Here is a 25,682-nt window from a genome sequence, read left to right as displayed (position 1 = left end):
CCTTATTTGGCAAGCCACATTGTCCCTCTTCTGTTCAAGCCATCTCGTGTGCGCAGACACACGACGTGGTACGGTACAGCATACAGCAGTACATACTCTGATATGGCACTCGCCGTATTGAACTGGAAAATAAAGATAAATCAAGCATGCTGGAATGAACAACACTGATGACAAGGAAAACATGGGCAGTTGATATCAAACGATACAGGGTCAACCTGCCCACTGGCTATTAATCAGGGTTGCTCTCAAACTTCTTCCTGCACACCAGAGGTGGGGAAATTACTTTTATTTTGTAATGCATTACCATTGCTCATTACTTGTATAAAAAACTAATGCATTACACTAGTCATTACTTTTTCGATGTTAGTAATGCATTAGTAATGCCATTACTTCAACGAAGTAATGGCATTACTCTGGCATTACATTTACATTTTAGGGAATAAGCCTCAAAGATGCTATGCATAAGTTTTCCTCCTAGCTTTTTTTTGTTATAGGCAATAGCCACCTGAGTATTCCCCAAATCGGTGCTACTAAATCCCGACAGAAGCGAGGCTGATTGATAAGATTTATTGCAGCATGGTAGGAGTTCACGCTCAAAGTTGTCATCCGCTAGCCTTGCCCGCATCGGCGACAGGACATCTTTTGCCGTACTGAACACTCGTTCACCGGAGGGAATGACTGAATTTCTGTGTTGTATTGCACGAATAGTCTCTTCATTTTCGGGAACCCATCTAGCGATTCTAGGCTGCGATCCGCTTGCACCGAACATTAAAATGTCTCCCATCCCAACTAACTGGCTCGATATACGCACTAAATTCGACCTACGAATGGGACAAATCTTCACCCGCCGGCTCCATGTTGCCTTTTCGCTATGCCCAGCCCTAAAATTCTGTCCTTGCAGAAAAACGGCCTCTGACAGCACAAGAGAAACTAACACGGTACCATACCAAAACAGCGAATCCTAGTGCAATTGTCACTTGTTACCCTAATAGAGGCTATGTTTCTTTTTCGTTGATTATCCTCTACTCCAAATGCGTACAGGAGAAAATCGGTGATACCATCATGGACACTTGTGACACACACCGCCGACTGTTGAACTGAGCCCTTCTCTTTCTTTGTTGCCCTGAAACCTGGATGTGTTCCCAATCTTCACGTGGCGCAATGAACATTCGACAAAAGTAATGAGTAATGCCACCCTGCATTACTCAGTTGAAATGTAATGCATTACCATTACTCATTACTTGCTGGCAAAATGTAATTCATTACCATTATTCATTACTCAAAAGTAATGCATTACCGGTAATGCATTACTTTGTAATGCATTACTCCCCACCTCTGCTGCACACCGATTCACAACCTACCTCTGATGCAAAAAAAAACTTCCTAAGTGTATCAGCAGCTTTAAGGGCTTCATAAGAAGACACATTTTTCTGTTCTGGTTCGGTTTCATCCATTTCATTGCAGTCTTCATCCGTGGAATATGAATCCTGGGGACACCTAGTTCTTTTTTTTTCGGCTCGGTTCGGGTTCAGGTTCAGACATATTGGTTCGGGTTCATCTTTGAAGCAGTGCAAAATATCGGTTTGAACCGGTTGAAATCGGTTAGAACGGGATCACGAAAGTGAGTTTTGGTCCTAGTTAAGCAAGCACAGAACACCAATGTACTTCTGTTGTTGTTGCCGACACAGCAGTGTTTCACCTCAACACTGTGTTACAGGTCTGCATTTCAGGTTTCACGTTACGGTGGCATACTGCATACTCTCCATGTTCTGTTACAACTTACTCAGGGACTGGCCGTTATTTCCACAGCCCAAAATTAATGTGTTATGTTGTGGCGGTGGTGGTGGTGACAGAAGGAAGCCTTCAACTTTCAAAAGGAAGACCCAACACAACTGAATGAACGCAATAGCTGCGAGGAGGAAATATCTCCGGTTGCCGTTTTGGTTTCTTCAGTTTTGGTTCCAATCCCTGCAAAAAAAAAAAAAAAAAAGAGCGCTGCGAAAGGTGAACAGGAACGTCAGGAAGGGAGTGGTAACAACAAGGAGATGCCGCGCGCTTGTCCAGGAGCAATTTTATGGTCTTTCGTAGAAGACGTTCGCACTTGAGGGAAAAGGCGCTGTGGCCCGGTCTAGTCCTAATGAGTTTCGAAGGCTGTGGAGGGGGCACGAAGAAGAAAAAAGAAAGAAAGAAAGCAAATGAAGCGCGTTGAGAAGCTTATACAACCGAAAGGGAGTAATTGATTCATGCCCGACCCATGCTGCTGTATGTGCATGGGCGTGCATGTAGGGATACGCCCTCTATAAAACCGCTTTCAGCCAAGTTAATGTGCCGAAGAAAGCGAGGTCACCACAATTCACATTTTTTGCCCTCTTCAAGCAAGAGCACAAAAGCAACACGACTCCAATATTATAATATGACAATGCTGCGAAACACAGGAACTTCCTCTTCCGAATACAATATTTGGTTACGATGTAATCCGAGGTTTTACTAGGATCATGAGCTGCAATATCAGCACACCGCTGCCCGTGTTTAACGCCTCCATAGTGCATGACGCGCCACAAAACAAGGGGTCCTATCAGGGTTCAAGGGGCCCTGCTTTTCCACCATATTCTTGCTCCGCACCCTGTGGTACACCTAGAGCCTTGTGCGCTTCAAGGGTCCTCTCTTTCAGCCACATTGTCGCTCTGCCCTCGACGTTCCCCAGAGCCTTGTGCGCTTGAAGGGGCCCTCTGTGTCAGCCATATTCTTGCCAGGGGCGAATCCAAGGGGGGGGGGGGCGATTGCCCCCGAAAGCGCCAGTTTATACATGGGATTTTCCTCTCTCCCCTCCCCACCACGCAAAAAAAAAGAAAGAAAAAAGAAAAACGGGGGTCTGGATGTGCTCCCGATTCTCGCTCCGCTCTCGGGGACCTAGAGTTTTGCACCCTTCAGGGAGCGCGCTCTTTCTGCCATATTTCTCGCTCCGTCCTCGGGGACAGTGGTTTATCCAGAATCCCAAACATGAGGGGGGGGGGGGTGCAAAAAATTGGGGATGATATAGAAAGGTCCCTCCTTGTAGGGAGTGCACAGATAAAATATTAGGGGGTGTCGCCAGTCATTTTGGGGATTAGGGGGGGGGGTCGTGATAAATCACTTGTCGGGGATCCCCAGAGCCCAGTGCACTTCAAGGGGCCATCTTTTATTTTGCAGTCCATGCTGAGATTGCAGAAAGGGCGCCCTATGCACCGTTAAGGTGCTCCCTAAATTATGTTTGTTTCTCTCTGAACTATTTCTTTTAATGGATCATTGCCACCATTTCTCGAAGCACTAGCAGTCCAGGCGCTTTTTCCTTCAGTTTCTCAGTAAATTAGCAAATTAAGGGCACTTCGCTCCGCATTTTCACAGTCAGTTGCCGTGAGAACACAGCGAGCATGAAACTTATTTCAGGAAGCGATACGTAGTCACGACTCTCTTAATCCGTGACGCCGGCCGATCACTGAAAAACTCGAGATAAGCTGAAATCGATCATCCTTAACGTATAATTGGAATAGATCCTCCTTGAGCGTTGGAGGCTTATGTATCTGCGTCGTCCCTGTTTGTAGCCTGCCTATAGGCTAACTCTCGTTAGTCTTAACGTCTTATTCGGACAGACTGTGAGGTATATACCTATGGCGAATTCCACTGTTCGTTGTAATGCAATCTCTACCGTTGTAATGCGTTGCAACGTGATTTCTTACCGTTCGTATACGCAGAGCCCACCCTGGCACACTAGAACTCTGCTTCCTGAAAACGACCAGTGAAATTCGCCATTACTGACTGTCCTTCGCGTTCCCATGCATCATGTTTTTCTGTTAATTCTTTCCATGTTAGCGGTATACACTTCCTGCCAGCGTTTGTACGAACAGGGAAGTACCAGTGAACCCTCGTTAATATGACCCCCGATAATCTGACATACGCGCTTTACGACCATACTCCTGGGGAACAATGCAGTGAAACATCTGCAAATCCCCCCCGTTAATATGACAATTCCGCATTATGACTAAAATTTTCGGGAACGACCACGGTCATAATAACGAGGGTTCACTGTATTCAGAGTCCACAAAGTTTCATATGCTGTAATACACACTGTAGCTGCATTTGCCGACGAGCAAGTCAATCTTTTACTACTGATCTTGACAATCACGCGTATATATACGAGCATTTTACTATATACGACCGAGCTTTTGAGGGCATTAGCAAACATTACTGAGAGCTGCCATCTCAATATATTCTGTTATTGTCATGGCGGTGCCATCCTTCTATCATTTGTAGTTTGTTCTCGGAGTGCCCCATCTTGTAGCAGGTGTCCGTCTTGCCAGTGTTTCTGGATTGCGGAAAGAAATTTACTTTTCTCTGAGATTCTGCAGATTCGGATATATCCGGGCCATTGAAAGGAGGCAGTCTAAGCAAAGGGCAAGATGTGCGCTATATACAAAGGCTAGCGCCCCCTTACAAAAAAGTTGAAATAAAGGTATTAGAATTGCGCGAACAGCAATTTTAAAACAAAAGCGTGTGGTTTACCCCCAAGCAACTACGAAGCGAATATGGCACATAACCGAAGCGAATAACCTAACCGAACACGCCGAACGTAGCTACGCGGATACACAGCATATACACGCGCATACATGTGCATACGGATGTTTTACTCATTCTTTTCTGTTATTTTTGGGTTTGTGGGTGCAGCTTCGGGTCTATTCGAATATATTCGGTTTGGAACCGAACCGAACCGAACCGAACCGAACCGAACCTAACCGAACCGAACCGAACCGAACCGAACCGAACCGAACCGAACCGAACCGAACCTAACCTAACCTAACCTAACCTAACCTAACCGAACCGAACCGAACCGAACCGAACCGAACGTAGCTACGCGGATACACAGCATATACACGCGCATACATGTGCATACGGATGTTTTACACATTCTTTTCCGTCATTTTTGGGCTTGTGAGTGCAGCTTCGGGACTATATTCGAATATATTCGGTTTGGAAGAGGCATAGCCGCTTCGATTGGAAATTCGGACACAGGGTTCCATATTAGACTCGGAATTCGAATCGGATATGTTGGCTGCGGTATTCGAAAACGTTTGAATATTCGCAACAGCCCTGAAATTAATGCATGCAGAAATATAACTGAAGTGTAACGCGCAAGGTCGTGTTATCGACGCTACACTATTACCTGGTATAGCAGAACGGATGTACTTTATTCCTGAGCTCGTTACCTACGTGTTCATACATACAGCGATAACAAATACATTTGTGGATAAGGAAGTTGCCTTATGCAGTCAGCTATTCATATACAAGCCTTCAAATGTTACTTATATAACCGTCGACGAGAATAGTAAATGTCGTCACGGGGCCCGTACAAGACACATTGATCACGCACTAGAAAGAACCAAACTTTGCAACGCAGTGACACTTCTCGCTTCTTGAACACTCTGCCGTTGACTTATTTGTTGTGCTCTTCGGGGTCCTTCAGGTACAGATCCAGTGGTACGTCGCGGAAACCTTCCATCGATACAATTCTTCCTGTGTGCCATGTACTCGTGCATGCGGATCAAGAAATACGTCTTGGCAAACACTGCTATGACGTGATCCGCCACCAGCAGAACCCCTAACTCGGCTAGAAGACTTCCTGCTTGGTTGCGCTCCTTAGCGTGGGCTTCACGCAATGTAAGGACGGGAACGAAACCGTTCGTCTCATTGCCCCTGTCAGGGATTCTTGTGACCGAACGCTAAAACCGAGAACGAGAAAAACTTGTTAGAGCATAAAAATCTGCTGCATGCTGGTACATACATTGTTTTTGACGCGTGTGAGTGACTGCTTGGTGGAGTTCCAAATTATTATTACGGCAAGTCTGTTATTTTGACACCTTCTGGTGTCTGGTTTCAGCAATGCATGGTATGGGTAATGCGGAGACTGGGGACACGGATGAACACACGAAAACACACAAACAATCATCGTTATTGACCAATGGGGTCGCAGTGTGTGTTTTCTTTCGTTCGTCCGCGTCCCAGGATCCGCATTATCACAACATGTACCACCTAGCCCACGCGAGAACTGAGACATACAATATTATCATAACGCATTCATAAATATTCACAACGCACTGTCCTCACGTGAGTAAAGTATAGCAATCTGATAGTTGACGATTCAACGATGCTCGAAAGCTGCCGTCGGGTGTGTGTTTCACAAAAATTCGGCATGAGTATATAGCACGAGTACCCCGGCGAAGTGGATACTTAAGTTCCAGTTTGGGACTTTTTTGTCGTTTTTTCGTCATGTGAAATGCTGGAACAATCGTCGTGCATACTCCTGTCTCGTACAAGTACTACGAAGGTACTGCTGTGCTATGTAATGACGTCATGAGGGAAACACCACAAACAACTTTTCGAACTAGAATACGTCTCTTCCAACAAATGAACGATTAAGATAGCACTGGGCAACTTGAACAATATTAACGCTTACTAAATATCTGTTGTTTTTTTATAATATCTGGAGCAATTGACAGTTAAGTAATTACAAAGCGACATTGAGACTGAACCGGTACCGGCAAATATCAAAATCGCGATGTCTCGGCAATACGCATGTTTACCAGCACCTCCGTTAATTGTTCCTGCACGGTGTTATCATGAATGATAAGTTTTCCATGCTTCACAGTTACGCTGAGGCCCGTAAGGTTATCTTGGCCTCCTTTGTTCTCCGCACAGTATGTACAGCGCGAAAAACTCGCCTGAGGACCCATTAGGAATTCATCAAGATTCATCGGCGCGATTACGCTGTGTATGGGATTCATGAATGACACACATGCGCATGCCCCGGTATCTTTACGCATCTGTTAACGCTGCGTTCTTTTTTTTCTCTTCAGTTAGCAATGGTCGAATTCAGGCTCCTGGTCCATTTGTACGATTTCCGCCCACGGAACAGTATGCACTGATCAGTTCGCCTCATCCAATACACAGTTGCATATAGTGTTCAAGAAAAATCCTCTGATTTATCCAGAACCCCCTAACTCCCTAACACCACAAAGAAAATAAAAAAAAATTAGGCGACACCCCTTAACACTTTCGCCTGTGCACCTCCTATCCGGGGGGGGGGGGGGGGGGGCAGTGTTATTTCAGCTTTAGATACAGGAAAAGCTACTGCTAATAACGTTGAATAATAAACTTCAATATTATATTCAATACATTTCAATATTAAATGCTGTATTCCAGACATCTACAAACAAAGCACGCATACAGTTTTCTGTTTTACATCACAGTTGGTCCTAGAAGCTTTAACTATTCTAATAACCCTGCTCTGCCTTTCAATTTCAAAAGAAGATATGTCCGTATTCACACGTATCGTCTGGCAACAATGACCGTAGCGTACTCCTGCTAAACCTACATCCATCCGTGCGCTTCGGGATCGATGCAAAAGTACAGTCAGTGATTTATCCAGAACCCCCTACACTCCCTAACACCACAAAGAAAAGCAAAAAGAAAAAAAAAATTAGGCGACGCCCCTTAGCACCTTCCCCTGTGCACCTCCTACCCGGGGGGGGGGGGGGGCAGTGTTATTTCAGCTTTAGATACATGTCAGTAATGGTACATAAAGCTGTTACAACGAAACTGCAATAATGACCTCCCGCATCCGATTTTTGAAAAGCCCCCCTCCCCCTCTTCCCCACGTTTGCGATTAACCTGACTGATAACCAACTGGATAACCAACTGGATAACCACCTCCTTGTCGGAGGCGAGACTGCTATATACGTCAGACCTATAGACAATATCTTTTCCACCCGCAACTGACCTTGTTTACATATTCGGTAGAATCCAGAAGAGGCAGCTCGTGTTTGAGGACGACGAAAGCTCCGCTTAGGGTGACGTCTCCGAGCAGGGATGCCGTCGTCAACCACGACGCTGAAGCCATTAGAAACACACCAGAAGTACGAGCTGCCACTACGAACAGAAGAGAGACGCTGAAGCTGAACGCTCGAAAGGCCAAGTCTACGCTGTCCAGGTCTTGCTGGTCCCCAAGTAGTGCCAACACGGCTGCTAAGCCCACGCAGGCTACATCTTTGGCGGCGTACAAAGTGGACGCTTTTCGTAGATTTGGCTTGACCTCTCTGTGTCCAGATATATCGCACGCGGCCCTGGGTAGGTCGCTCATGGCATGGGCCGAATGAATACGTGGTATGTTCGTACAGGGATAGTACGTCACACCTGCCCGACCGGAGTGATGGTTCTGGACGTATGAGGGGTAAGCCTTGAACGACAGAATACACCACTGGAGTATTAACTGCAAAGATATTGGGATTTTGCACAACGTAGGTCATATATAGCTAGCGAATAAGGGTTTTCACTATGTAGTCCTCGCGGCACGAGAAGTATATAGTTCGACGTTATTCCTCTTTGTCGTCAAAGTGAGAATACTTTCCAATACTTTTGGCAACTTAAGAAACTTGTTCACCAGAAATAAGAATTATATTCTTGTAAGTTTCACCCCATGCAGTTATAGCAAAAGAGTTTTTTGTTGTTGTTGTTGTTGACGCGTCGGTAAATGCCGGCGTGTTCAAATTGCTCAACGTCCCGCTCGTTGGTGATAGCCAAGGTCGTGCTGAAGACTGGGAGGTAGTGGGTTCGAATCCTATACCACCGGCTGTGCTGTCTGAGGTTTTCCCTGGGTTTTCCGAAGACTTTCCAGACGAATGTCGGCACAGGTCCTCCTGAAGTCGGCCCAGGACGCATACTAATCCCTCTGTTCCCCACTCCTTCCTACTGTCCTCTCTCCATCTGTCCACACCTGTGAAAACAAAAAAGAAAGATCGAAAACGTATTAATGCCGTTAAAATGCCGTGTTACCGGGAAGTGTCCAAGCATTTCATCATGAACATGAACTCGACAGGAATGAATGATCATTGTTAGAAGACAGGTATTTTCACCATGTCACTATACGTCCGAGGAAGACATCGAAAATCAGTATTGCGCATCCGCATATTCACGGCAACACGGCAGCCAAGCCGAGCCATGGCTATACGCGTTCTTCTGGCACGGCGGTTCAAACGACACATCGCTAATGAACAATACAGCACAGCCATCGCAAGCAGCCGCCGTCTATGTAATAATCTAATCAAAAACCTAAATACGAACGTAGTGGAACCTGTATAGGGCTTCGCTAAAAGCATGTGGAGAAAGCATTTCGACAGCATATACTGCAACAGAGGAAACAGCTGAAACAGGGGCTGATGAATACGATATAGGTTCCCATAAAGGTTCTCTAAAGCCACATGAGCTTATTACTCAAACGTCGCCATATCAGCACTTCACAGCTTTTCGACCTTTTTGAGCTTTTGAGCGTTCATCAGCTTTTATCGAGGTCTTATCAGCAGAGCCCATAGGGAGACAACTTTTGTGTAATGTGATGTTAGAAGGCCACGTGGAACAAAATGTTCCATATCATGGTGATCCTCACCGACTATATTAGCCTGCATGCGCATACTCGGCGAGTTCATTATTCAGGGCTGTCTACGCAAGACCTTGGCCAAAACAGTCATAATTTGCCATTAGCTGTATATGAAGTCCCAAGCTCTGGCGAGGTTTTCCATTGAATTTTAGTAGTTGCACTTTACTGCTGCTTTTTCCAAAGGCGACCGGCAGGGGACCAGGTACTGGACGAGTAAAATTGCATGTCACTCAACGCCTGAGTGAACATGGTTGTATCGATGAACGAGTATATGATCAAAAGGAAGTCGATTATTCGCTAACTGCTTGGTTCGAACACCGACTAGGTTACTCAGAAAGTTTCCGTATATATAATAAATAAATATAAAGGAACGCAGCTACTCTTATAAAGCCTATTGTACAAATGGAAGGTCTAAAAGACTACGTGCTTCACGTTGTGTGGCCCATACACCATAAAATATTGCAGGTTGTTGGTGACATATCCTCTGCCCTAAATTGACTGAAGCGCGCGCAAAATGCACGAAATTACTCCACAAAAAGATCGTGCACTGTTTTCTATGCATATTAAGCGGGCAATTGTTTATCCGCTGTATCAAGTCCTATGTACGCTTTCCTAACATGCGAGTGTTTTTCATGAGCCTTTAGCGTGACATATCGCTATGTCACATTACATATTAGTTGTTTGGCAAGTGTTGCAATGCTACTGAGAGTGTCCTCACAATCTTTTATTGCAGCTGAAGAACATGGTTTATGAAATATGACGGCGCTCACAAGGCCTGGCACGCACATGCAGGCAGCGCACCCACCGCGAAAAAAGAATCTGACGTTACCCGAGCATCATAATATTTTCTTACGCAGCATTAAACGTTTACGAGAACCATTCTCGAGAAGGAAGCGTTGTCCTCGGTGACTCTATATAATCCAACGTATACGACCTCTCTCAAGCATACGGCAGCCATTAAGTCATATTCCGCCGTACTCAAAACAGCGTTGCTGCTACGTAAAATGCCATTTCGCCATGGCAGTTGACGTGAAGTTTACACGTAGGCGTTGCGTTCACTTAGAACGTCAACATCCCGGTTCATGCGATGACTGAGTTTCATTGCTGGTTTTACAGGAGCTGCCGCTCGCTGCGGTGAACAGAAGGAGTCCGGGTGTTGCAGAAAGCACGGCACAGCCAGTTAACAGCACGTGTACACTCCGGAAAGCACTGTGGAAGGTCGTCAGATTGCGATGTGTGGTGATATCGACATCGTGTATATCTGGATTCAAACGGATGGTGTCAGCAGGTTCATTCTTTTTGTGTTTTATGAAGACTTTGGAATGCAGAACGAGCTACACGCAGCACGTATGGCTTCTGTGCGGTCCAGCCTTACTTCTCTCGTCGGGAGCGGTGACGGTGAGCTTATTCTGTGCGGTAAGAGCATTTTGTTTGTATACATGGACTGTTGGCGAATTGGAGTGGCCGTTGTGTAGTGCAAAAAATCTTACACTGGCTTGAGGATGCGTGTTACACTGGTCGCTTCAATGCGACGTATACGTAGAGTTTCATTGGTCGTTCCGTTCGCTCACACAAGCCACACCTGCACACCACACTGCAACCATCGGAATTGGCCACGTGTGTCTTCATCGCTGACGCTACAACCTTGACGTTACTTGTACACTATCATTGTTTCTCAAAACGGAGTATACGACCGTCATAACGATTGTTACCAATGACCGACTCGCAACTGCAGAAACTGCCTGTCGTCACAAAATTGCGCCCGGGACAACACGGTTACGAAAGGCCTTTGTATGTGAGCAATGTGAATATATATTTTACTGTGCGGCCCGCAGTATATTTTGAAGCTGTATGATATCAGAATGCGACAACGTTTCCGAATGTATGATTCCTCCAATTTGGCGTTCATATCCTGTTGTGGGAGGAAGTAGGCCTCGCTATTCCCTGCTCGTCGGCATTAAAGAATATGAAACCACCAGTATAAGATGCAGAGTGTTTGCCCCTCACTCCCAGCAGAGCAGCAAATTTCACCTCCGTGCAATACGCAACCTATGAACGGGTAATAATAATAATAATAATAAATAAGTAAGTGAAAGCCTTTAAACAGCGTGACCTCATCGATAACTTAAAGAGCATGTACATTTAACGACTGATCATTAAAAAGTGTCACCGATGGTATCGCCGCTCGCGTGCACGCAAGGTCCGACGAGCGCATATAGTTTCCTTATTCATGACGAGTGGACAGCGTTATTGAGCTAATTTGAGCTAACTGACGCCAATTGAGTGTTATTGACGCGTTATTGACTCAATAAAGCCCGTTAGTAGGTAAACATTATTTATCACATCACCATCATCATCTTGGAGAGGCCAAATGTATGTACATGATGGGAAATTGAAATTGAAGGTGAGAGAGGTTTGGGACAGGTTGTGGGGGGGGGCATACCCTAACCAGCATAATTAATTACGTAGTTGACAAGTTCGAGATGGATCACTGTAATCTCTCCTTTGCATCGTTACTTGTGGTACGAATATGCAGCTCTAGAACTATACTATGATACAAACGGAGAATCGCAGTATACGCGAAATACCGTTAAAATCACACGTTATATATATGTACCCTTTCACGCAGAGAAAATTTTTGCAGCCATTTTTTTACCGTATATACACAGCCCGTTTTAAGCAACTGCGAAATATACTACCTATGTAGTAATTGCATTAAGTTTGCATTAATTGTGGGCAAGCTTACGCGTGTCCCATCCTACATGCAGTTGGCAATACAAGTTTGTAAGATGAATGTATAACGGAAATATGATTACTTAGTTGGTATGCAAAACCATGCTTCATCTTAAAGACCGAGCTCATCGTTTGCGGTTTACTTGCCTTTCCGATTTCATGATAATGATGCACATAATCCGATTTCGTGCGCGGTCATTTCATAATTTCATAGCTTTTTTTGAGAACATAGTAAAGTAAAGTAAAAACTGCAGTCAAGAACGCGGACAAGCGGGTTAATGCATAAACGACAGGTAGACCTGTAGACTCGCAATTAGCACAAGTTTAATGGATAGAGACAATATATACAGTACAACAACCAATTGCAAAACAGTACTAGTACGTGGAGTGATAAAAAAAGACACTACCACGTGTAATCTTAACACGCACATCCCCACGTGTAATCTTATTTTCGGAACTTGGATTTTTATCGAAACCATGAGGACAGTGTTGTTGTAAAAGGTGAAACATTTTCCCCAACAATCCTTTATCATTTTTTTTCACGCTGGCACGGATACATGCGAGCATTCTTACTTCGTTTGCTTGCTCCACAGAAGAGTGGCAAAAAGTGCTGAATATTGAAAAACGTCTTTTTTATGCACAAGCAATACATATAACGATTCTTGCCTGTGTTGGGGAACCCTTCGTCAGTTTCGTTTTCATGACGTACGTCTTTGTAAGCAACGTTTAATATTGTGGATGCAGGTTGCACCCATAGTTTTGGGCTACTTTTTCTCTTTTCGAAGTGTTGACAATCCTGATTACGAAATCCAATTAGGTTATCCTGTTAGAATATAGGTCCAATCCTGATTAGGTTGACTAACGGCGGGGTGCATGTTATGTGAACTATAGCCGTCCAACGGTGGTTGGGTATATACGAACGGGTATGTGAAGAAAAATATGCGGAGACCGTGGTTCCACAACTGTAGATGCGTTTACTCGGACGTGTCCTCATCCTGAGGTGCCTGAGGTGCCGAACGGGTTGCTGATGTTTCGAACCAAACCGACAACGTGTATACTATATGCCTCATCACGCCGTGATCCGGAAAGACGCCGTTAACGACAAAGCTCCGCGTCGTCTTCGATGCCTTGTCTGACTGCCCCGGACAACCGTCTCTAAACAGTCTCCTCATGAAAGGACCCAAGCTGAACGCCGACCTCATACATCTATTACTGGTGTTTCGCAGGCGGTGTTGAGGAAATGAAGAAGAAATTGAGATATGAACAAGTAAGAAAGAAAAGGTAACGAAGGATTGATGTTATACTGTCGCTCGAGTGTGCGAAAAATGAAAAGTGAGGAATCGAAAGTGATGGGTTGCGGTGTCCTTCCCTGATGTCCCTGAGCTCTTGAACCTGGTGTCCGCCTCAGTGTCCTGAAAATATTGGACCAGAGCGCGAAACGCGCGTTGCTTGAATTGTGGGTCCCTAGGACCAGAACATCGTTGGTCCCCACGGCCATAGAATTTTGACGACGCTGGAAGGGCGGTGGTCCAGCGCTGCCAACTCCGATCGTAGGCGCCTTCAAAATAACGTTCACACACAACTACGACGATACTACATCCTCGACTGCTCCACACAGAGAGTAGTTGGGGGTGGCCGCGTTCCTAATCTTGTGTAGGGTCCGGCCACTGTATAGGGGACATTCAGTCGAAAGCGATGCCAGTACCACAAAGGCGTTGTCTGGATGTGTCCTGTAAAGTGCCGACGTGTGTCCACCAAACCAGAGCTCCGTGCACGTTCTCTGTGGCGAGCACTAACCGCCTGTCAGAGCTGGTGAAGTATACGCATGACGTACTGGCCCGTGCTCGGTGGGCTGCTGCTTTATCGTTGCCAGGTATACCGGAATGTCCAGGCATCCACTGTAGGATGATATCATGCCATTTCGCAGCACAAGAGTGGTATGCCAATGACGTCGCGTGTACAATTGGAGCAAGCCTGCGGAAACCAACACTACTCGGAGAACTTCAAACGTCGACCTCGCCTCGATGTGGCTTTCACCCCACAGTTCAGACACAGCCTATGGTATGCTTCAACCAGCTCGTGTTCCAGCTGCGGCATGGTGGCAAGCATTCAACACGTCCTCATCGACTGCCCTCTATACAGTTCGGAGAGAGCAATGCTCCAGTCCCAACTGACCCGTATAAACAACAAGCCGCTCAGCCTTGCCGCAATCTTTGGCCCTTCTTCTAACCCTGTGCAGCACTGTCCATGCCTGCACTCATTCTATGTGTTCTTGACGTCTACTAGCCTGCTTGAACTCCTCTGACCTCAGAGCTTTTGCCATGAGTGCGGAGATGTGATCTTCACAGCACTACATCTCCGGTGGCCGACCGGATGAACTACTATCCCCACCAGTTAGACGCACCCGCGTGTGTGATATCTCATTTGCGTGTGTCATGTGTGTGTGCGAGTGTGTACGCCTCATCTTTTTAATCGTCATCCCATTCATATATTAACCCACATGTACTGAGGTATGGTACCGCAATTGTTGCGGTGCATCACCTCATTCCATCGTCATTCATGTAGTTGTTGTTGTCGTTGTTCAAACCCAGATTTTAAATCGCTATGTATGGCGCACGATTTTGCTGTTGCGAATGTTTGTATATAAACTACAGGGTCATGATGATACCGTTAAACTCTGCTGGAGTACAAGATGGGCAACGAGACAGACGGGGATCATCCTCAACTGAGAGCTCAGGCACCACATAAGCGCATGTCAGTCCTCCTTCTGTATAAGTCGACGCGCCTGTGTTGCAAGATATGTATTCTGACCCTCAGATTGCACCTGAAGACTGTGATGCCGAACGACACCTGAGGGAATAAACCTCTTTCCTATAAGGCCAGGGATCGCAGGGAAAACCACAGGAGGTTCAAGAGCCCACGGCGGGACGCACGGCACGGCAGCGGCTTATGCCGATGAATACAGTGACGGCTATAGGTATGACAGCTTGATGGGCTCTTGAGGAGCTTCGTCTAGAGAGAGCACGAGATAATGGGTGTCGGACGCAGTCGTGTGATAATACGGGTATAATGGCGTAGCGATTCTTGCATTCGTAACGAGACCAGTTGGGGCTGCTGAGCTTGGGGTTATAGCAACTGCATTAGAAGTTGCACGTGGAACCCTACAACTTGACGCTCTTTGCCAACACACTTTTCAGAGTACTCTTTGACGATACAGCAAGACCATGCAGAACTATATAGGAGCGGGTATGTGAGCAGTGCTATCACCAAGGCAGTATGAAGTTCAGGCATGTACGCTCATTGGCACCTCCACCGAGATCCTGCCAAATATCGTGATATGTTAATGCGGGATGGTAACTTGTCTCGAGGCTGACAACTCCGGGTCTCCAAGAAAGGAAGCGGTCTAATATTATGCCAAGGAATGAGTTTACTCGTGGCACAGCACATCCTTTTGTCTCCAGCCGAAAGCAGGACAGCCTTTTCCGAGTAAATGGAAGGAAAACAGTCTTCTGAGAAGAAACATTCATGCCCATTGAAGTAGAAAACGTGGTCACCACGTCGAGGGATATCTGCAGTCGGGACTCCAGTGCTACAGAGACTGCTCTCCAGACGAAAAAGAGCAGATGTCATCAGCATATAGAGACTATCGCCTCGGGGGAGCAGTTGAAGTAGAGACGATAGAACGACGTTAAAAAGAAGAGGGCTCAAGACATCGCCTTGAGGCATCCAGTTGGGCATGACAGTGGCTATCCCCACGTCCGTGCGCATGGACACTTTTCGTCTCTGCCGATATGCTGCGATTTAGCGAAGTGGACGACCGACCAATCCCAGTTGTGCAACACATGAGCGTGAATAACCGTGTCGTATCAGCTCTCTTAATGTCAATGAACACGGTTGTCGTTAAGCGGCCATTCGCTCGCTCTTCTTCAACTCTGGTGGTCAAATCGAATATGCTATGAGTACTGCTCGGACTTCTCGACAACTCTGCAGTGACTGCCCTAGATCTTAATTTTCGGCCGTCATAATTCCTTCATCTGTTATCATACCATCTCATCTCATCCTGGCTACAGTCGTGACGCAGCCCACATACGTGAGGCCAACAACGGCAAGCCGGTTTTTCGTCACCACCCATCCACCACACCAAATCTAATATGCAATCCATTGCATAACGATACTCCCTGAAACCTGCCATGGAATCGGGAAGGAGGCTATGTAGCATATGCGATTAAGGTAATGTGCTCCATAACCCTGCAAAGACAGATGGTTAAACTGACTGGGCGGAAGGATCCCAACTCTTTTGGAGACTTTCCAGGCTTCAGAATAGGTATACTGCTTGTGACGTCTTCCAGGAGTCTCGGAGCACCTCCATCTTACCAACTTCTATTAAACTGGTCCAACAGATTGTTCCGAGCTAAAGATCCAAGAATGGCGGTCGCTTTATAGACGATCCCATCGAGACCCGGTCCGACGAGCCGACGTCCCGTTTGGCTGACCTTTCCCCGTTTTTTTTTTCCTTTTCGTCTAATAAATATACCCCCCCCCCCCCCCCCGGTGGAAAAGCGGTGCTCGCAAGCACGTATCGCTTCTTCCAATTCACGCAGACTGAAGTCGCGGTCCATGGGCCCATCGTTGTTTGCAGGAGTGACAGATCCCGATTGGCGGCAGTCGTCACTGACGCCACACAATACAGTTCAGTAAGCAGCAGACGGTCTGAGGACCAGCTGACGGTCATCGTCTGTTATGGAACGCCTTAGGACCAGTGTGCAAGACGTATACCAGGTGGCGATAGACAATAACCCGGACTCTACAGGCTTCCTATAGTAGTGCTGTTTTATACGAAAAAGTATTGCAGCACGATGACAGATGGAACGGAGGCGTTAAAATTTAACGTCCGCAGCACTGATGCGGAAATGATCTTCGTTGTCGAAGATGTCGAAGAAAATGTTGTGACTCGGTATTGCTCGGTATATCAGGGAACAGGCATGTTCCGACGATGCTCGCTAACGAAACCATCCTGTTTAAACCGTCGGTGTTCTTTAGGCTGGACACCGCGCACAAAACGCCAAGGTGGTTGAAAATGTATTAAACTATACGTCCCAGTAGTTACAAAGTAGTTTTAACTATCGGTGCTATGATGTAGTTGCTCTAGTAGTTAAACTACAATTTCAAGAGGTAGTTAGTAGTTGTAGTTAAACTACAAAAAGTAGTTATTGCCCATCTCTGCAGACGTTTCTCCATTGCGCTGTCCATTGCCTTCGAGAACGGCGCTCACAGTCTTCAATACTTTGATTCCCTTATTTTTACCAACGACAGCTTCTACTCGCTGACTATACGTGTCGCGCGTTCTGTCTTCAAAAGTTGGTTCTGGGTGTTAGTGGTGCTAGTCAAATCTACTGACAGGGTAGCACGAAGCAGCCTAAAAGGAGCGTTTAACATAGATGCGTATATCTGGAACACAGGTTAGGATCGATGACTTCCCTTTTGAAATAACGTGAGCAAAATAAAGGGAAGGGCAAAGTAAAAAAATTCATTCAAATGGCGCCGAAATATGGCATAATATGCACCCATCATATTACATGACAGGAAGAAATATGTCGAAATATGCAATGATGTGCCACACGAAACATTGTAGATCGGTGTCGTTGTATGTAGAAAAACGCTAGGATATCTGTTAGAACCCACTCTAAAAATATGCATATTGCATGAACTCCCGGGCCAGCTAATTATAGACTTATCTTACTTATTACTTATACTAATTTTACTTATTGCAGCCACCAAACTGCGAAACGTGAAGTGATGAAAATTTGCAATGTACTTGTTGAGTACTTCAAAGTACTGTGCCTATATATGCTTTATACTTTTATGGATGTTTTGTACTGCATACTTAGTCCCAAAATGGTGCCTGGTACTTGGTATACTTTGATTTAAGTACAGTTGCGAGATGCTTTGCCCATCACTCGTTACTTTGCATATATCAGTGTGTTGATATATCAATGTTTCAAACACGAGTGTGGCGATACCGCACAACAATAATGCGAAACTCCTGGGCTCTTAAAAATCGCTACATGCAAATCACAGGTTCCCGACGCTTTCCTGACGTAGCGGTCACTCTCCGATATTTTATTTCTGATATTATTACCTCTCGCTCTCCGTTTTCTTTATTTCGTTGCACGTGAAGTTTTACGTTGTTCCGATTCGACGACAACGTACACTCTTTCGGAGCACTCTGATGCATCCTCGCTGCGCAGCGACCTTATCGGCGTAATGATATTTCCATGTATAGACTCTCCGTACACAACCGCCCATAAAGGATGACGTATGACTTCATGTCCGACAACGGACGACCATTTTATGGCGGTCCAAGGCGTATTACTTTGACCTCCTTCAATATTATGTCTGCAGTTATCGTTGGTGCGCACCTATTTATTGGAGACATAAAGGAGGGGTCACTCTACTGCGTGAGTATATGAGCACGTGGGTAATGTGGTAGAATGTGGAACGCTCGCGTGTCTATGGTTTACAGCGTATACGCATAACCTGCACTTTCGCTGGAATCATGTATTCACTGTCCGTTCACTGTATATCAGAGTAGACACGCGCATTCAAAACAACTGCAGAGAAAACACTTATATTTAGGTTATTATAAAATCACAATGCTTTAGTATTCGTTTATTCTATCTGGTACTGGAAGATGCTGGCTCGAAGACGGAGCACGTCTTGGTACTTTCGGAAATCACCTTACATGTATGTGAGGTTTCCAAAAGATAGTGAAAAGTGGACTTCACTAAAACGTTTGATGATGATGGACGATTACGTTCGATATAATTATCAAGAGCTGATCACGTATTGTTAGGTCCGCGCAGCCAAGCGAGTTCGGAATAGGTCGACAACTGTGTAGTATGCGCCCCTACAGTGCTGTGTTGGCAGCTGGGTATCGATCCTGCGTGTGATCATGAACTGATCCGTATTGTAATGCAAGAGAGAAACAATATAGGAGTCAATAACTTCACTGTGGCACCGTTCATATTGGCATCGGTGCTGTATATAGGTCCCTGGCGTGATATCGTCCAGCAACGTCACGCGCGCTTCTTCTCATGGGGTTTCAAGGGACGCTGCCCTCCCCTGCACTCTTCAGTGGAACAGGACCCATATTATGACTTTTATGCCTTTGTGAACTGATGCTCATGACCTCATAATTTAATATCTCATACTAACCATACTGCGCCCTAGTGATGCCACAAATGAAGTGGCAACTTGCCCCACTCGCCGTCAGAGCATATACGAGGGGTGTTCAAGTCAAACCGGGACTTTTCATTTTTCGCAAGAGTAAAATGAACTTACAGGCGAGAAATTAGTTTCATTTTTCAGCGTAATCTCCAGCTGCACTAATGCACTTGTCCCAGCGTTTCACGAGGGCTTGGATGCCAGCAGCGTAGAAATACTTACCGGCGTGTAGCAGCCATGATCGGACCGCATCCTTGACCTCGTCGTCGCAGCTGAAGTGGCGGCCCCCAAGGAACGCTTTCAGTGGCCCGAAGAGATGGAAATCGCTGGGGGCGAGGTCTGGACTGTAAGGGGGATGTGGCAGCAACTTTCAGCGAAGTTCCTGTAAGGTGCGTGTCGTGAGATGCGCGGTATGCGGGCGTGCATTGTCCTGTAGGAGGAGGACTCCTTTGGTGATGAGGCCCGGCCGCTTTTGCTTCAGCGCCTTATGCACATCCCTGAGAACCTGGCCATAATATGCACTATTGATCGCATTATATGCACTATTGATACCGAGACATGTTATCCGTCGGTCCTTGAGGATCAGGCGCTCCACAACTTCGATGCTCTCGGGAACTCTGACACTGGGCTCTGAGCCACCCCGGCAGGGATCGTCCTGCACTGATGTACGGCCGTCTCGAGACCGTTTGCCCCACTCAAACGCTTTGCTGCGGCTAAGTGTATCGTGGCCATACTGAGCCTGAAGTCTTCTGTGAATTTCAGGTGACTTTACGCCTTCATTCACGAGAAACTTCATGATAATTCGCTCTTCGATGTGCGCGCTCACCTCGTTGTCGGCCATCTTGTCCCGCACGTGTCTTCTGCTTTGCCCAACGAGGTGAAAATAAGACACGACTTCCAATCTCATGCACGTTGGTATAAAACGAATAATAATCTTTCATCCTCTTTTCCCGTTTTTATTTCATTTTCATAATTTGCTTTCCTGCCTCTGCCGAAGTTAGTTTCAGCAGCAATCGAATACAATAGTGATGTATTATTAATATTATTCAAGTATCTTCATTTGATTATGCAGTCATGCATAATCACCTACAATATTCAGGTTACAGGCACTTATCAGGTGAGCTCACTTTGAGCGTACTATTTCCAAATTTTCTCCTATACTCCTCCAAAAGTTTCAGATACACAGGAAGCGCGAAACCACTTTTGAAGCAAGAATTACGTAGTGTTCAGTGCGATTGGACGGTTGCCATCGTGTGAGCTCCAATCGTAAGAGCAGGGGTGAGTAGGAGGGAAGCGCTCGCCAATGGTAGCGAGGAGTTGTTGCTGCTACTATGCCGTATGAGCATATGCCGTGAATACTGATGAGCACTGGGAGGAGCACCGCCGTCAGGCAATGCGCACGCATGACCACTTGTGACCCGTCGTAAAACGCGGCGGGGAGCGCAGCTTTCTCGTCCAAATTAAACCTCTGGGCAATTTTCCAAGTTTTTTTTTCTCTGGGTGACGCAGAAGCCCAGTGACTAGAGAAAATTACAAAAAGCGGGCGCTTGTTTTGTTGGGCGCTATAGTGCTTGCTGCATGAGGGCATGCCTGCATTATTCACGGTTGTTTACCACGGTGGAAAAATTTAAGGCCAGGACTATAATGGGAGGAAGGGGAAAAGGGGGGGGGGGGGCAAAAGTGTGACTTTCGTTGCGTTTACTCCAAGGACATGCTGCTTGACTGCGTACGAATTGCCTAACTGCTGTTATATTATGAGAAATTGATACGCGTTGAATTTAAGTGAAACGAAGAGCATGCATAATTTATGCATACTCAGCATCACTTCATTTGTTGATGTCAATGTGTTCAGAGGTTTTGCCGCAGTAAATAGGTGATTATAGATAAAAAGTGTTGGAAATATCCCAGTGGAAGCGTCTGCTTTTTATACGAGACCTTTTATGACGGGGTGATTTTTCAAACTTTTTAAATGTAGTTTCATCGAAGTAATGTTACGGTGCATAATTATACAATAATCGAGAACGAGAAAACGTGGGCACACATAATGAATATTTTGAATAAACATAAACCTATTCGGCAGAGAAATAAGAAGTACATCCCATTACGAAAATAACTGAAACCAGGATATCACATTTTAGACGTCACAATAACCAGATTGAACCACACAGCATAGGAGTCTCAATGCATCTACCGGGCATGTATACCGGGTACTTTGGAAACAATGTGCCTGCTTTCTCAGGCCGCTTGCACACGGCAACATTACAGTCGGTTTTTCGCTTCTGCATTAGCAAACAGCTGGTGGTGGCCCGTCCTCGAGTTTTCAGTATATGTGTAATTACGTAACTAAAAATAGCGTCACTAATGGCGTCGGGATGTCACGGCCAGTACCATACTGGGAATTGTAGACCCAACATTCTCGTGTCGCTTACCAACATCTTTACCGCGCGTCATTAAGTCCCTCCTACATCGCCTACGGCTGAATGTTGCCTTTTCGCCGTACTACCGTTACCAGATAGGGTGTGCCAGTAGTCACTTGTGCACGGAGTGTATGTGCCAGCGACCGCGGACCATGTGATCATCGCATGTCCCACTTATCGGAGGGAGCGTCACTTGTTGGCAAACGACTTTGCGCGGATTGACAGCCGACCCCTTGACCTCAGACTCATTTTGGGACCATGGGACACACGAAAGCAGATGTTCGTCTTGCGACCCTTCATCAAATTGCTGCAAACTACCGGCCTGATCGACTCTCTCCAAAACCCTGTCAGCGTCGTCAGCATCATCCTCATCACCATCCTCTCACTTTCACCCAATAGCAATGGGGTAGCATTCTGCTCAATGAGCGAAAGTCATCCCCATATCATCGTCATCATGCATTTCTCTCTCTCTCTCTCTCTCACTAAAAATACAGGCTAAATAGGCTAAATGTTGGAGATAAAATATTCCGAACACAACTGTCAGGCATCGTTCTGGAGTACTGCCCTGACACGTCCCACACTCTTCAATGGAATAATAGTTCTTGGCAGCTTGTTGTCATATACAGAAAACCAGGAGACCTCTGGTCTAGGCGTCGTTCGTAGCAAATCTCCTTGAAGTACGACTTATAGTGCAGCACCGCTACGCGGGCTTGAATGGTGTTATGAAGTACAACATGCTGTTTCCTTGGAAGGCAGTATATGTTTATTGCGAAATATCGAATCGTTGCTGCACACGCAAAGCTACACAGGCATGACGACGTTGCTCCATAAAATGAGCCTCCGCTACCACACAGCCCTCTTGGCCGAAGTAACGTGTACGAAACATCGAAAAGAAAGTGCTGCAGGCGATCGAAAATGATTTACGGTACAGGGCAGAAAACATAGGCGTATAGACTTTGTGGCGGCATGCGAAGAAAGTCTATCAGCGAGGTATTATTTCTGCGTACATCCGGCCAGGTCACAGTTCAGAGATCGAGGTGAAGCATCGTCGTACGCACCTACGAACATGGCGCGGCTTGAATAAAAGGGGGTATTTCGTATTTGTAAACTGGCTCTGTTCTTGGGTGGTCCCCTTTCCCCTACTTCGAGTGACCTATACCGCAATCATATGCGCGTGTATGCTTTCTAACGTTACCTAACACATGGGTTATACGCATGAGGCATGACGTCACACGCAGGGGGGAGGGCACTGTCGCTACAGCGGATTTGCCGCCATATCCGCCACATGATGTATATAGGTCCTGCACAGGCGGTCCTTTACCGTTCAGACCTTCACCGTATTCACTGTATATCGTATATTCACTGCTCATTTGGCGTCTAGGTTATTGCAATATGAGTATTATTTGTACTATACAACCCAGTAATCTCTGCGTTCTCTAAATAGCATGCCTATACCGCTAACAGCGAATGAAAACAAAAACCAAACTTCGCCGTGTATACCTATACATCATGGCTGTGGTCCGCCTTTTCGAAGCCATATATATAGTGCCTTCAAGTGCGGGTGCCTTCAGTGAATAGACCTCGTAGAGGGAAGGTGGTTTGATACACTTGATTTATTCACTTCAAATCCAATCCTTGTTGTGTATAGTTGAGCGAGCGGATATTGCACTGTCCCCACCCATGAACTCCAAGTCATATGCAAGTATACGGCCGAAAACTAAAGCCGTTTCGGCGTGAGCAGCGGAACTTAGGAGTACGAAATAATTCCAATGCGCTCCACGCACGTGATCTTTCATATGCGGTATATTGCGTTTAGGTTTAAAAGTTTACGTGAAGTTTAAACGTTTACGGCCAAATGTATTAGTTTAGTCACCCCTTGGTGACTTTGCGAGACAACTTTGATTGTGAATTACTTGCGCCCTAGTGAGGGTCACCAGAACCCGGTTTACACGCCGCATGCGAAGTGAATATAAATCAATCGCTAGGCACTTTTTGAGGTCATAGGTGAACATCGCAGCACGAAAAAATTGATGATGCTACTGCTGGTACCACAATAGAAAAATGCTATAGTCATGTGGGTTTTGTCGGGTATCGCGCACAGGAAATTACTCCTTAATTGGATGTGCTCATCTAAAGAACTGAGATGCTTGGAGAAGTCACGTTGTCTTCGCTACTAAACGAGTGATGCATTCTGCGTCACGTAATATGTATGTACTTTCGCAGTATGTTGCAGTGTACTGCGAATTATAGTGTTGTGGGCTTTGCCCTTCAAGTTCCAGCACAAAAATGCTCATGACCGCATGCTTTGCTCTACCGTACAGTGTGTGTTAAACTTAGGGGTCTCACGCCTCACACTATATCATTCCAGAGATTAGTTACACATTAGTTTCAGGTAAATGCAGCGTATCATTTATTGATCGCATAAACCACCACTTGGAACGTCGTAATCGGATGGCCGAGACAGTTTTAACTGCGGTATCCTATGTATGGAGATTATATGAGGCTTTACGATTTGTGTGTTGGACATCATGAAAGATGTCGCGACGAGAAGGCCAGGCGCACGTACATCTTTTGCCAGATATATGTACGTTCTAGACGATAACCTTCTGCAGCACATGACGGCAAAAATGCAGTTTCCTCCCGATAAGAAACGCCAAGTCCAGGGTTTATACAAACACGTCGCGGCAGGTAACCTTGTACGACGCAGAGGTATGATGAACTTGTATACTTTTCATGTACACGCTGCTGGTTTTTCGTAGTATTCTCTGGTTTGCTTTTATATTTTCCAACCAAACGAACCATGTGGCGAATAGTTTTTCATTTTCATGTTTAGTATATTTATGATAAACACTTTGACTCACGCCACTCCTAGCCACAGTCGCTTCGCGGTGCTAACAGGAAAAAAACAAACTAAAAAACTTTGACTCACGAAACTAAATGGAATAATATTCCAATTTGATAAGGCAGCTCCAGTGTCCAACATATTCGGTGCAAATTTCAGCGGCTTCGTTATGTGCTTCATGTGTGATTAGTTTCATACCTTTTCGAATCTCCTGTCACTATATTCATATAATCTAAAAAAAAAAAAAAATGAATGAGAGTGATTATGAACATTTTAGAAGAACAGCTTTCACTCCTGGCATGTCCCCACCCCATTTATGTCTCTTCCTTTCAAGGACTAACTGCTCAACACATTATATCTCTCATTTTGGGTCAAAAATGTGGAATGGTCTGCCATTACATATCCGCAGGGGGGGGGGGGGGATATGTTTATTCAGAAAAAATCAAGGAAAGGTTAGCCAGGCAAAGAGCCGGCTTGCTATCCGCAGGGTTAGTCAATGGTTTAAGCTTGAACCGAATTTCTTTCTTGGTGCGTGCACAGGCACCTGAGCAATCGTAACGTGACCAGAAATAGTCGATATTTTACAGTTATATTTTGTTTGCAAGTTGGCAGCACGAGATGATGATGATGATGTTGATGATAGGAGAGACAAAAAAATGGAGATGTGAGCCCGCTCACTGCGGGACAAGCTACTCCAGGTCTAGTAAAGAAAAAAGCAGCACGAGGTTTGACTTGCTCCCTTAGGACTCTTAAGAAGTACAATTTTCAGGGGTGGGCAGTATTATTATTTTTTACAATAATAATAATAATAACAATAATAATACATTATACTGGATGAAAACACGTATCATAATACGTATACTAATATACTATATTACAATACATTGGTAAAACGAAAAAAAAAATATTCCTTTAGAACTTGCCTTTAGAAAATACCAACGCACATGCAACATTTATTTCAGTACGTAGATTTCCTTTGCTGTTACACAATAGGATTTTTCAA

General features: G+C 45.6%; 2 protein-coding genes across 4 annotated transcripts in view; one reads left to right on the top strand and one right to left on the bottom strand.

Annotated features, from left to right (window-relative positions):
* Positions 1-5,203: 5,203 nt before the first annotated feature.
* On the bottom strand, positions 5,204-8,408 carry LOC135386076 (uncharacterized). Its single transcript, XM_064615799.1, has 2 exons — positions 7,811-8,408; positions 5,204-5,753 (listed from the first exon to the last, which is right to left on the bottom strand). The coding sequence occupies exons 1-2, from the start codon at positions 8,168-8,170 to the stop codon at positions 5,397-5,399; spliced, it is 717 nt and encodes a 238-aa protein (XP_064471869.1). The 5' UTR covers positions 8,171-8,408; the 3' UTR covers positions 5,204-5,396.
* LOC135386075 (homeobox protein abdominal-B-like) overlaps positions 7,861-25,682 on the top strand; it is a 53,624-nt gene continuing 35,802 nt past the window's right edge. The window contains exons 1-2 of one of the 3 annotated variants that reach the window (XM_064615794.1): positions 7,861-8,260; positions 10,580-10,879. In XM_064615794.1, the coding sequence (XP_064471864.1) occupies positions 10,739-10,879 (141 nt within the window). In that variant the 5' untranslated portion in view covers positions 7,861-8,260; positions 10,580-10,738. Of the gene's footprint in view, positions 8,261-10,438; positions 10,880-25,682 lie in introns of those variants that run through there. The other 2 variants (XM_064615796.1, XM_064615795.1) reach the window with 2 other exon arrangements.

The sequence above is a fragment of the Ornithodoros turicata genome, chromosome 2, assembly GCF_037126465.1.
Source record: "Ornithodoros turicata isolate Travis chromosome 2, ASM3712646v1, whole genome shotgun sequence".
In the NCBI taxonomy this organism is placed as follows: Eukaryota; Metazoa; Arthropoda; class Arachnida; order Ixodida; family Argasidae; genus Ornithodoros; species Ornithodoros turicata.
The sequence above is the reverse complement of the archived record's forward strand: the minus strand, read 5'-3'. Positions and strand labels throughout refer to the sequence as shown.

Excerpts from the sequence above, each read along its gene's own strand:
- LOC135386076 (XM_064615799.1), bottom strand. The coding sequence starts at position 8,170 with ATGAGCGACCTACCCAGGGCCGCGTGCGATATATCTGGACACAGAGAG. Across the intron at positions 5,754-7,810 it reads CTACCGAATATGTAAACAAG|CGTTCGGTCACAAGAATCCC; the intron begins GTCAGTTGCGGG and ends TCTCGGTTTTAG.